Below are 14,135 nucleotides of genomic sequence, written 5' to 3' on the forward strand. Positions count from 1 at the left end.
GAGTATATACAGTTAAATGGGAGATAGTAGAGGCATCATACCGGCCTGGGACAGAGGCCCCCTATTACAGTACAGAATGGAGCCTGGTGTCCCAGCCTCAAAGATCATATTTCTGTACACATTTCAGTCTGGGGCAGTGAGGGGAGTGGACCATCTACCCAAGGCTCAAGTACACTATAATCAAAGACAACTCGGGCTGACCCAGTATTAGCACATGCACGTGATCCCAGTAGAACCCAACTCTTCAGGATAAGCCTGGGACACTAAATAGACTGTGTAATATTCTCTGAAACAAACCCCCAAATCTCACCTCCTGTCAGACCAGGAAGGGGAACTAAGTGCCAGAGGATGGGACCCTCCTCTGAGAATGCCCTGGACCCAGCTCTCAGGTGATCACATGTAGGCCCTGATGGCTCAAAAGCCCTTGATAAATTGGAGAGAGTCCAGCGAAGGGCAACGGAGATGATTAGGGGTCTGGAGCACATGACTTATGAGGAGAGGCTGGGGGAGCTGGGATTGTTTAGTCTGCAGAAGAGAAGAGTGAGGGGGGATTTGATAGCTGCTTTCAACTACCTGAAAGGGGGTTCCAAAGAGGATGGCTCTAGACTGTTCTCAATGGTAGCAGATGACAGAACGAGGAGTAATGGTCTCAAGTTGCAATGGGGGAGGTTTAGATTGGATATTAGGAAAAACTTTTTCACTAAGAGGGTGGTGAAACACTGGAATGCGTTACCTAGGGAGGTGGTAGAATCTCCTTCCTTAGAGGTTTTTAAGGTCAGGCTTGACAAAGCCCTGGCTGGGATGATTTAACTGGGAATTGGTCCTGCTTCGAGCAGGGGGTTGGACTAGATGACCTTCTGGGGTCCCTTCCAACCCTGATATTCTATGATTCTATGATGGTCACAGCTGTGGTGGTAAACCTGGTTGCATAGGTGTGATCTCTAAGTCTCAGACCTGATTCACGGGCCAGTGGTTGGGAACCCCTAACGCTGTACGCAAGATTCACAAAGCTGATAAATTGGGCAATCCAGGGGCCTGATCCTGCACAGCCTCGCACTTTGTGTTGTCATTTGCACATGGGGAAAGTGAGTACAAAGTGTCATGCTGGTCTGATAGTGTTGTACTTTGCACAGGTGCACATGGCAACGCAAGGCGAGTCTCAGGCCCCAGTGTCTAGGAGCCAGATCCCCAGGTGTTATAGGCTGGTGTGGAAGTCAATGGAGTTATCCTAAGTTACACGAGCTGAGGATCTCTCCTTTGCTTGCATGTACCTGTCAGCTGTTTCTGTATTTCAGTGTTCGGAGTTCTCCTCAGGAGGCTCACACACTCCCTTATCCCATTCTGCCGTCGGGTTTCTAACTTGTTGGCAGGATTTCTGAAGACCAGATTTCTAAGAGCCCCAGCTGCAGCCTGCTGGACATTTTGGTTTGGGCTGCGGAGGAGTTCAATTAGCTTGCCAATGCCACCTAGCCGGTAGACCTGCGAGAGGAGAAGACAGACAAGGATCAGCAGCATCCCACGAGAAGCTCATCCGTTTGCTCTGGTGTATGAAAAGACCACGGCGGCAGAAGTTAATGCAAGACGACAGCATAGTGCGTACTAATGGGAATGGAAAGGATACCCTGAGCATTACAGGATGGCTAGACCCAAAATACCCCATTTTTTACAAGGCAGTCAAATGGCTTGATAGCTATAGCCAAGAGCGTCTGTGCTGACTGCCTTGATGACTAGGGTATAAGATTAGTGGACAGAGCACTGGACTGAGATCAACTGGGTTCTATTCCCGGCTCTGTTATTGACCTGCTGGGTGATGTTGGACAAGTCACTTCATAGCTCTGTGCCTCAGTTATCAAATCTGGAAACACAGGGATAATGAATTATACCAATTTTCTAAAGCACTCTACCTATGAAAAGAGCTGGTATTATTACTAACAGATGTCAACAATTAAGACTTGCAAGTAATGACCTCAGCTGGAGTAAATTAGTGTTTGCTCCCACTGACTTCAGCAGTGCTACCCTGATTTCTGTCACCTGAGGATACGGCCTCATGAGTCTTATTTCTGCGGTGAAAAACTACCTAGAGACCACATTATAATTGTAATATAGCAACATTCCATAGTGCCTTACCTGCACCCAGAAACCATGGGCCACATTCAGAGGCAACACGTATGTCGGTGTAACGTACACTCAGATTCAAGGGGCCAAATTCTGGGCTGATGTGTAAGGGGACGGGGGTGTGAATCTAAGTCTAAGGCAGCCTACAGTTGATGTAACATACATGTTGATGAGACTGGGAGAAGGTAGCAGTCACACAAGCTTAGACTCTCTGTAGACTGGTAGACTTAATTAGTCTCAGCACTGAATTGGTCCTACTTCTCTGAAGTAACCAGAGCTCCTGTGAAAGGAAGTCATTGCTGTGAGCCTAGGAGTTAGTGAAACCACCTGTTCATGAATGAAAGAAACTGTCAGCTGGGGAAAAATGCCTTGATATTTGGAAGCCTCACTTAATGAGCCTTGGGGCACATTTTCAGAAAGTGCTCAGCACCCACAATTCCAGCTGAAGGCAATGGGAAATAAAGATGTTTGGCACTGCTTGAAAATCAGGCCCCAGATGTCTCACGTGGACCTTCTAAAATGAAGGCACCCAGAGCCCACTTCTGAAAATGCAGCCATGAACAAGTTAGTTTACCTCTTGCTTGGCAGATTCATCCTGGAAGCAGGTGTGCTGGAGGTAGTACGCACCCATGGCTTGAGATTTCTCATCCGAGGAGCACAGGAGCTGTATGGCTTTCTGGATGGTCATTGCCACGTTGTCCAACTCATCAGTGCATATTCTAAACAAAAAGAAGGGAAAGGAACGGAGTCACTCACTACGTGGCAAGTGCAAGATGCTTTAGAGGCTGATGACTTCTTTGAAAGATGCCACCAGATTCAAGCAGGCAACGGCCCCTCAGCCGACTACTGTTAGATCTTATGGGTTTGTTTATCTAGACAGATCTATCAATATTGCAATATGGTCCCTGCAAAGAGAGCTGCAACCACCAAGAAACCTGGTGGACTAAGTATTCAGGTCATGACTCAGCTTTTACCCAGCCCTTACTCCCATTGACATCCATAATAATGGAATGATGTCATTTGTTTACAGAAAGAAGACTGGGAAACTGCGTGTGACCTCTTGTAGATTTCAGAATGATGCGTATGATCATACGCATCTACTTTAACCTTTGGGGTGCTAAATCACAGTCTTGTTTCAAGGAAAGCCATTGTTGTTTGTGGCCATGTTATTGTTAGAAAAAGAGCCTAGAGAGGGAGGTTTTAAGTGGAGTTACAGATGAACACTGACAGTGGAATGATTGCAGATGTCTATAGAATCCCGAGGTGAGTTACAAGGGAGTATGGACTTGGTGTGGGGCAGGGGGGATGGAAAGCACGGGAAAAAACCCACCCAGACCTTTGAAAATGCACCTCCTTGCCGTGGAAACGAGGGGCCTGATTATCTCCTGCCTTGCACCTATGCAGAGTGGGTAGAAAGTGCTCCCAATTCACAATGCTAATGACAACACAAGGTGCAACGCAAGGAAAAATCAAGCACTAGCAGTCCAATTGTTTGTTTAATTTTATTTAAACAATTAACTGAATGCAAGTGGAAAATGGTAGGTCACAGGATGGGCGAGACTAAAATGTTCAGGGGATTTGGTGGAACAAAGCATCCAAAAGTTCAGTTTCTGCCACGATGTTTTCCCTTCTCTGCGCTCCCGTTGACATCAGTGGGATTTTACCGTTGACTTCAGTGAGGTCACGATCAGGTCCTGTCAGGACATTATGTCTTTGGGAACTGGATGTTTCTTGGTTTCAGCATATGGAGGGAATATCCCTGATGGGAAAATCCAGCAGACTCTAAAAGAGAATTATATCTTTTCTATGGGATTTTTAAATTAACCTATGAGATTCTATAGAGAGATATGATCCTCTATTAAATTCTATTAAACAATCCACAGAAAGGTGTCATTCTCTATTATGTTGTATAGGCTGTCCAGAATAATTTCCATGGTATTCTAATGGTTTCATCTCTACTAAGCTTTATGGGGAAACCCTATAGAAGATAACCCCTCTTGCTGAGATTTTGTTATTAAGCCAGAAACCAAGAAGTGCGGAGTCATGTAAAATGGAGGCAGGAAAGGTTGACTTTGAACCTTCGGAACCTCAGAAGATGTTTGGTTTGGGCCATGTTTTGGTGAAGGTTCAGGATAGTGTCCTTTTATCTAAACCTTTCTGACCATCTCTACCAGGCTGATGGTAGCTTTGGAACCAAAGCCCTCTCTCCACAAACAGAACAGGCACAGCATGAGCTGTGTCAGGAGAAGTTTCTCCCTCCACTGTATCCATGCTGTCTGGGAGAGGAAAGTTCTCTCTTTAGCCATTCTGCTGAGAAGACCAGCCGATGACTGCCAGCTGTGATGGCGGCTCCGATGATGGCATCCAGTTCTAGAAGTTCTCAAAGCAGGGGCAATTTTTATAGGCGACCCACCAGGGTCAGTTTTTCAAAGACAACTCCCCACACAGGCATTTCCACAGGGCGACAAATCCATCCCCAACCAGAACCATAGGGGGAAATCTCTGCAACCAGGTCCAGTTCCACAGTGGAAAGGGTCAGTAACCAGAATCCATTTTCTCCAGGGGAATTTATCCAGGGGAACAACTCCTCACTCAGGTTAAGTTCTACAACCAGAGCAACTAAACAGAATGGAAACTTTTCTTTTTTGTTATTGAGAGTCTAGGGGCCCAGGGGACAAAGGAGCAGGGAGGAGCTAAGAAAGCCACTGCTCATTGTTTATTAAAAACATTACAGAGAAGGTAATATCCACAAGCCCAGTGATTCCTAACATATGACTCAAACCCCCTTGCACTGAACACCTTTCCACAACCATTAGGAACTCAAATATGGCTCAGAGCATTGTCACTCATCTTTGATCCACCCAAATAATTACTGTTGAAGCTTTGGCACCATAGGCAGCTAGCTAGGAGGATTCCCTTACATTCTTCATAGATTCATAAATTCCAAGGCCAGATTGGACCACAGTGATCATCCTGTCTGACCTCCTGTAGAATACAGACCATAAAATTTCCCCAAAATAATACATGTTTTGAATCACAGCAGATCTTTAAGAAAAACATCCCATCTTGATTTAAAAATTGCCAGTGATGGGGAATCCACCAAGATGGGACATTTTTCTAAAGGATCTGCTCTGGGAATTATTTTGAGGGAAGTTCTATGGCTTGTGTCATACAGGAGGTCAGTCTGGATGATCATAATGGTCCCTTCTGGTCTTAGAATCTCACCCTTGGCAAGTTGCTTTAATGGTTTGAGAGCTAAAGACCTGAGAGCTGAACCCCAATGTGCTATTCACAAGACACTGAAAGGAGACAGTTTTCTTCCTATTGTGAACGATTGCAGTACGAACCCCAGCCATGCCAACTGTGATGGATGTCATAACAAAGAGATGCATCACCCTACCTTTGGGAAACAGACACACACTTCAGGGGACTCTTTCTGGCCTCTAGTGGACCAGGCTGTGATTACTTGTGCTGACAGTCATTTGCAGAGGCAGTTTACAGCAGGGAAGAACCACTCAGGGCTAGGCTCCACATTTGGGATTGCCCCATGGTTCCATCAGCATGGACAGGGAGGATACACTCCCTGCTAGTGACCTCTCTTCAGTCTCCCAGTCATCTCCAGAAAGGAGCTCCATCAGGCATCACGACCTCCATCAGAGACGAGTCTGCAGTGGCTGGAGATAGCAGATCAGTGGGGGGTTGCGCTCTGACTTTTCAGAGTACTTGGTATTGCTGTGGTTACGGTGGCAGCACACCCAGTGCTCCAGGCGCAGCTCATGCAGGCCAGGCTAGCACAGCACTGCCCTGGCAGCATTGCCGGGATGTCTTGTGTTAGCCACGCATGGACAGTGATGACCCTGTCAGGCGTCGTGCTGCATTCCGGCCAGGCAGCAAGTCCAGAGGACCCCATTCGAGTCAACAGCTTTGCTGCCAGTTCCATAGCATCCACTCTGATACCTGTGGCCCTTTTCTTTAGCCAGCTCCGGTTTCTCTCAGGTTTTTAGTGCTCCTGTGTCAGTTATTCTCCATACGACTTACGGTCATGCCCACACCTGCCGTCACTTCTGAAGTGATGAAGCATTTACTCCAGGAGATGTTTACCAACGGGGGCAGGTGGGTCACTACATGCCATGGCCACCGACAGCCACGGTTCACAGCCACACATTTGAAGGTGTACCCAGCGGATGTATCTGAGCCTCTTTCTTCCACCGACAGCTGAACAGTGGCAAACATGCCAACCATGTCTTGAAAGATGATCGCAGTGCACATCCGGCATTATGGCTGACACTGTTCCCCTTCCGAAATTCAGGGCATGCTACAGCTCAGTTCCAGCAGTCCTCATGCTAGGGAGGGTCTGCAGGCACCAGAACTCACCTTTTCCTCCTTACAGAGAAGAGCACTGAGTCCCTCTCTGGCAGGCTATCATGGAGAAGGTATAACTAGCCTAGCATGGTGGGATTTGAATCTGGGACTTGAAGTGCTAAAGGCAAGAGCCTCTACAGCTTCAGCTAAAGGTAGGACCTCCCTAGCTGGTGGCAGTAATAGTTTCCTGTCCTCCTATGTGTACCAGCTGGAGAGGAACAAAAGATGCCCTTACTCCTAGTGTGCTTTATATACAGCATGCCCATCACTAATTGCTCATAGCGTTCAGTTTGAATCTGGTGGCCCTGGAGCAAGGGGAGCTTTCTCCTAACTGGGCAGAATCGCTACAGATCATTTAGCCAACATGGCCAGCAATGAGTGACTGAGTGCTGGCTCCAGATGACACACCATACGACTGGAAGAGGGACTGACTGCAAAGAGTTCCACTTTGGGGACAATCAAATGGCACTACTTGGGAACTGAGCAGCTGCAGCAGCCATTGGAATAAGCACAACAAAAGACATGTTCTGAGCCCTCAAAGACTTTGAGCTGGGACATGTGGTTCTCAGTGAGTCCCACCGTGCCCCAGGGCGTAGAACAGGAATATCATGCTTTACCTCCAGGCGAAGGGGGAAGCAGAGGTGAGCAAAGAGGAGATTGTCTGCTATGAGTTAAACAAGCTGAAGATGTTGTTATTCACATAACCACTGCGTCTGCCTGATAACTGTTCAGAGCAAACTCTCCAGCCAGGACCTGGTGTATTGGGGGGAAGCTACAGGTCTTCAAGAGGGAAAATTCTCAAATCAGACCAAGATCTACAAGGGGTCAACTATCCCAACAGAACCAGTTCTACAAGGCGGGGGAAAACCCGCAACAAGGTTTTGTTTTACAAGAACAACAATTCCACAATCCAAATCTATGAGAGACAATACGCTTCAATCACAGCCAGATAGGGAAGGGAAGCAATTCCCCAACCAAAACCCGTGGTACATGACTGGACTCCTTCTTGTGCAGTACTTTCTGTACAAGAGAGAGGTCATTTCTAGAAGGGGAAGATTTGTTGCCTAAAGAACTCAGAGAAAACACACAACCAAGAATAGTTCTAGAAGTACAATAACGCCCTGACCAGATCCAGTTCTGTACGAGGGATTACTCAGTAGAACTGTCTTTACAATTCTAATGCACTTACCATCCTGGTACCAGAGCGTAAATAACACCATAGCCATACCAAAAAGTTAAATCAATGGTATTTTCCATTTTCTCTTGCTAAGAGCCACTGTGATATGTGCTTGTACTTTTTTTAATTCCACTCATCCCCTTCTTCCTTTTACTTCTTACTACTTCTCCTCCTCCTCCTCCTTTCTCTGTATCATTTACTTGTCCCCACCGAGGTAGCTTCAGAATTATTGAAGAAAAGCCAGGGTAAAAGGATGTCTTTACATTTTCCCAGCCCTATTCCACAGCAAGACCTCTCCAACCTCAGCCAGTTCTACAATGGAGCGATGCAGCAGATGGAACTAGAACCAGATTGGCTAGAGGGATCATTCAGAACAAGACCAGCTCTATATTAGGGGTAATTCTCTGTCCAGGAATGGTTTTACAGCAGGGAGAGCACCCATATCAGAATCAGTTCCACAAGGAGGACGACTCGCGATTGTAAACAGTTCTCCAAAAGAGAAAACACTCCAATCCAGCTCAATTTTGCAGGGGTACAATGCCTGCCTATACACTGCATCAACCTGGATCGGTTCTAAAAAGGAGAATTTACTCAAAACAAGACCAGCAGTGCAGTGTGGTCAACCCCAAAACCAGGGCTCTCTCTGGAGAGGACCATCAGTCCAGAGAGATTGCTAACAGGGACTCCAGCCAGAACCCAGTTCTGCAAGAGGATAACTGCACAGGAGGCAATACCTCAAGCACTCTCAGTTCTGTGGTGGGGAACCACTTATTGAACTGCGTAACCATGTCCAGTTGTTCACGGGAGACAATTTGACAAGCAAGGCTAGTGTTTCATTGCAGAAAACTTATCTGACACAAAACGTTCCTAGTATGAGGACAACGCCCCACGCAGTCCCTGTTCTGCAAGGTGAAAACTTCACCTTAAGAACCACTAGTACACAGTGAACAATGCCACAACCAGGGAAAGTTCTCCAATAGTAACCATTACTCAGCCAAGCCCATTCCTCAAGGACAACTCCCCTCAATGATGGGGACAGATGTCCAAGACAGACCTGTACTTCCAAAAGAACAAAACACTGTCTAGGTCTCCAAGGGGCAGAACTCTCCAGCCAGATCTAGTTCTCCAACAAACTGCACCCAGCCCAGAAGCAGTTCTAGAAAGACGGCATGTCCCCAGTGAGAACACTTCTACAGAACCTAAAAAACGCACAGGTGGCAACTCCTCAACCAGACCCAGGTTAATAACAACCCCCATCAGAACTAGTTTTCTTCTCCCCAGCCTCCAAGCAAGAGTGGCTTTTCAAAGGGAACAGCTCCTTAACCCGATCTACACAGAGGAAGTGTTCTTAATCTCAATTCGCTCTAGAGGGCAACACTCACTAGGCAGAGCCACTTTTACCAGACAGACCACTCCCCAAACTAAACTAGTTCTCCGGTGGGGGACAACCCCCCTGCCAGGTTCAATTTTAAAAAGGACTAAACTCCCCATCCAGAACCAGTTCTACCAGGATGACACCTCCCCAGCCAGGTCTAATGCTTCACGATAGACAACTCCTAAGTCAGAACCAGTTCTGCAGCGTGAGCCACACCCCAAGCTGGGAGGGTTCTGCGAAGGGGACCACTCCCTAACCAGGCGATGTTTGGCACTGGAGAGCATTTCTGACACAAGGGCAGTTCTCCCTGGAGTAAATCTTCAGAAAACCACAGCCATTCTTCAAGACAGCATATCATTCCATAATTACGAGTAACTCTACATATGAGAAAAGTCCCGTGTATACCAGCTCTTTCGGTAGGGAAACAGCGACCCAGCTGGGACCAATTACTTAAAGGCAACATTCACCTTATGCAGAAAACATCTTCATTGTTGCAACTGTTCACTGGGTGTATTTCTTCACCCTACAGCCTCTCAGCCTACTGCCCATAACTCCTTGGTCAGAAATTCCTGGAGTGAATTGCTTCTAGTTATGTAAACGGCGGCTTTCCATCCCAAAACAATGACAGGGTTTATGAAATGAGCCAATGGACATCATCATGCTCTGAGCAATGTGCCATCCAGCCACAAGGTAAGCCGTGGCTGGACTGAGTAACATTTTGCACGTGTAAAAGAAGCGAAGACTGCGCATACATAAAGCCAAATCGCCAAAAGATAATGCATAAACAGGCCAGCTCATGGAGTCTCAGACCCTGCTAAACAGCTGTGGACAATTTTCAATGAGGGAGATTTACAAGTGGTATGTAAAGCTAAGAGCCAAAACTCAACGATGATCAAGGGGCATGAACTGGCCCCCATAGTGGAATTTTCACAACCTCTGGTTCGTGCTCTCAGGCTGAATTAGGCAAGGCTTTCACGCAGATCCTGTTGTGATCGCTATTTTTATTGTAATTATTCATTCTATGCAGTGAAGCAGCACCTCATAAACCAGGGCCCTATTGGGCTGGTGCTGTACAAACAGAGAAACGGCTAGTGAGACAATGCAGGTTTGAACACCATGGCTCAGAGCATCACCTCCTGAGCACAAGCCAGGCTCCTCAATCTCTGAATGTAGATGTTTGAGAGAAAGTGACGTTTGGGACACGACGCATCTCTGCCACCCCTCGTATACCTCCCACACTTGTAAGTAAGTATCTGATGGGATTGCATACTGCGTATAGGGAAGGGAATGAGCAGAGTAGAATAGATCACAGCATAATTTGGGATCTGATTTTGAAGTACTTTCACTCTGTCCTCTTTCTGGACAAACTCCCAGTTGGACTAAATCCCAAGGCCCTTAGTGAGCATCTGCTCGTCCTTACTCGCCTCCTGCAGAAATCAGCCAGTGCTGTCTAAGCAAAGGCTTGGTTTGGGAGTGCAGTGGGACCCAGTGGCACTCACCACCTCTCAGGATCAGACCCTTGGGAAGAACTCGAGGAGCTGACCATTTGGAAATTGGACTTGCAGTATGAAAACCGGTGCTTTTTTGTAGGGAAACGAACACCAGACCGAAGTGGCATGGTGAGCAGGAGAGGCACACAACCGAGGTCCCTGCCATTCCAGCGATATCACCCGGCAGAGAAGTCCTAGGCTAATCCACTGAGCTCACAGGCACGTGGGAACTCACCTGAAGCTGGACATAGAATGCCCATACACCCCGTCCTGCCTGCCGCCCGTCACGGGCTGGGCGTACACCGCATCCGGCTTGTTGCAGGAGAGGTTGCGATCCGGGATGGGTTTCCTAGCGGTCCCATGGTGGGTGCTGCAGCTGCTGTACATGCTCTGGCGGTTCAGGGTTGCCTTTTGCACTGCGTGGCTTCCCACCTGGTTCCTCCGGAGCGTGCCCCGGGGAGGCTCACAGCACAGGTCAGGCTCACTCCGGCTGCTCTTGAGGCAGTAGTTGCCACCAGGACTGGTGGGGCTGCAGACGGCTTTGCTGTGGTGCCGGCTGCCCCAGCCCTCCATCTGACTGTAAGAGCTGAAGCGTCGATTGTCTGTCTCTCTTTTAAGGGTCCCGTTGTACATCTGAAGGGGGAGGAAACAAGGAACAAAACAATTAAAAGGGGCTTGAAGTGACTCCCAGGAGTTCACCAAATGGGGCCAAATCCTGAGGGGCACTGAGCCCTGGCTTTAATGGGAGCTGTGGGCACACCACACATTAACTACAATAGGACCTGCTCATGGTACTTTGATGGTCCCCATTATCCTAGTATCTGAGCACCTCACAATCTCTACCATCTCTCTCCTCACAGGTAGAGCAGTGTAATATCCCCATTGTACAGCTAGAAAACCGAGGCTAGAGAGACTAAGTGACTCACCCAGGGAGTTTGGGGCACAGCAGGGTATTGAACCCTGGTCTCCTTGCATCAGGTTAGCACCCTAGCCCCTGAACTACCCCACCTCCTTGTAGTTTTACTTAATGTTGTATATTAATATTCATCCCAAAGGCTTCTAAGCCTCTTACCAACTCTAGATACACCTGACCTATCTCGCCTAACACCAATGCGCAGCCACCTCTGGACTGGAATGTGGCAGCCTTTGAACAGAGTGCAGCAACACTGCCACCCAACAGAATTTGGCAGGGCATCAGGGCAAATGTTCCATTTCTCACAGAATGGGATCTGATACATACTGCAGGGGTCTGGAGCTCAGGTGTATATGTCATGTGAAAGGCATCACGCCCCTCCCGTTACAGACGCTGACTCTAACCCTATTCTATCCTTCCCATTGCTTGCTTTGTCCTTATTAACTCTTCTTACCCATCTTCCACCCTGACAGACACACTAACCCGTAGGTGAGAATTCCCCAGTAGAGGCCCAAAATGGGGCCCATGTGGGGAAAAGAGGATGGATTTATGCATTAAAGGAGTGAATGAATAGCTCATGCCAACAATAACGTTTGAAGTTTTGAGAACAATAAGGTGGAATTTCTTAAGAAATGCCAGGGCTAAGCCAGCAAAAATCCACCGTATTTAGTTAAAAGAAATGGGCCCAGTTCTGACCTGATACACTGGTGTACATCCACAGTGATTTCAGTGGAGTTATTCCAGATTTACCCCAGTGTAACTGGCCTGAGATTCTGTTGCAACAACACTTCTGGATGCTAACTGTGGCATCTGCCTCTCAGAGGGCTGCGCTTGGCAGAGGCTTGGGAACGTTGCCAGCTAGGAAAGGGGGTGCTAAGGTGTTTTACCCCACATAAAAAAAAAACCCAAACAAACCCAGGCAGTTATGGCAGCTTGCCCGATAGACACCTAGCAACACTGGAAATCCTGGCCTGTTCCTCTTACGGCGCAGTGGAACCTGCGTCGTCAGGACACCCATGTGGACACAGCCTTTGGTCCCAGTTACACGGCTCTCCTGGTCAGCAGAAGATGCCAGTGGGATACGAATGCTGCTGCTAAGGCAGCTGTGTCATGAGGAGGCCCCGCGGCAATGCTGCAGGCCAGAAAAAAACGGAGCCTTTGTCCACTGCCTGCTCAGTGCTATTCTAATGTACTCAGGTCCTTCTTCTTCTAATGTACTCAGGTTCTCCCATCACCACTGTGTCTGAGCCCCTAGGCAGGGAGAGCTGTGAGACACGTTGCCCCGATGCCCATGGCCAGTGCCTGTCTTTGACAATGAAGGAGCCAGGCACAGAGAGCGTGGAAGGGAAATAAAACACACTCCTTAAATCCCCATCAACAGGCGAGGCCCTGAGCTCCTTGCTCAGCCCTACAAATGCTCATGGATGTTGGGAAGCTACACCCTGAGACCCTGCCATGGGGCTAAAGCTGCTCTCAGTTCCAGCAGCATAAATCTGGAGTGACTCCGGAGTGACTCAGCATCACTGAGGACAGAATCTAGTTTTCATGTTTACTCAGTCCTAACCCAGGCAAACTCCCATAAAAGATTAACAGAAGTCTTCAAAATTTGGCCCACCAGCATTGAGTGGCATTAGGGTTAAACTGGTTCCTCACAGGACCCCCCCATTAGGCAGGGTTCCTAATTCCACACATCCCAGTTGAGTGGAGTGAACCGCACTCTACTGAACAAGGGAAGGCTCCCTTTCTCTGCCTCCTCCAGCTAAGCCGAGCTTTGGCCCAATTTGCCCTGAGAGAACAGGGTAGGGGAAGAGATGACTTGATCGCTGTAGCTGACCAGTAAGTTAAGAGGAACTGGGGAATGATGAACCACTGTCCTGGGCCCCCATCCAAACCCTCCCTATGAATTCTGGGAAGGGATAAGCCACAGCCCCATACAAATTAGGGCTCCCTTGGAAATTCAGGCCTTGAACTCAGTGTCCGTGGTTGAGAGTGGGGCTATAACGTTGCCCTGCAGCTCAGAACAGGGCAGCTGCAGATTTTCACCTTATGAACTCCCTGCCTACCCTACACATAGGTGCTGAGTGGATTTGTTGAGAGACTCACTTCTCTGCTTTGGCCTCTGCTCTACCTGCACATAAGGCCTGATCCATAGTCAGTGGGAGTCTTTCCACTGACCTCCCAGGGCTTTGCATCAGGCCCATACCGTACACAGCAACCCTCAGATAACAACTAGGGCCATGACACTTGAAAGAGTTCTAGAATGGGAACAGCCCAGCAGCTGGCAGCATCCGCAGTAAAACTCATGCGCTGGATTCGGTAATGAGCTTCTCACCACACAGCAGCTGTTTTCCCAGGAGTTTGCAAGAGGTTTCCCAACTACCCTGCCCCACCCAGATAGGAGCTGTGCTGACTTGCTGGTGAGGGCTCACTGTCTACCAGACAAGAGCCTTCCCAAAAAAGGGCAATAAGCTGGAATTTGCCATTCCAAGAACAGTGGGGAGGAGAGACAGGTTATCAGCTAAACAACTGCCTGCCTGCCGTGCTAAAATGCAGGATGAAATAATTTCCCCACTGCATACACGCCAAGACAAACAGTGTGCTCACGCCCCCACCCACACACCTCCCCATATCTGCTCTCCCGGCAGACCCCCGATGTGAGCACATAGAAAAGAAAAACAGCAGCTTCACATCAATAATATATTA

The 14,135-nt window shown here is 48.2% G+C and overlaps 1 protein-coding gene across 1 annotated transcript in view; it reads right to left on the reverse strand.

The window, feature by feature from the left end:
- Positions 1–14,135, reverse strand: part of PKP1 (plakophilin 1) — a 49,728-nt gene that overhangs the window by 16,415 nt on the left and 19,178 nt on the right. The window contains exons 3-5 of the mRNA XM_074936324.1: positions 10,755–11,152; positions 2,690–2,834; positions 1,272–1,479 (exon numbers count right to left, since the gene is read on the reverse strand). Coding sequence (XP_074792425.1) covers positions 1,272–1,479; positions 2,690–2,834; positions 10,755–11,152 — 751 coding nt within the window. The remainder of the gene's footprint in view (positions 1–1,271; positions 1,480–2,689; positions 2,835–10,754; positions 11,153–14,135) is intronic.

Source organism: Natator depressus, chromosome 21 (assembly GCF_965152275.1).
Source record: "Natator depressus isolate rNatDep1 chromosome 21, rNatDep2.hap1, whole genome shotgun sequence".
Lineage (NCBI taxonomy): Eukaryota > Metazoa > Chordata > Testudines > Cheloniidae > Natator > Natator depressus.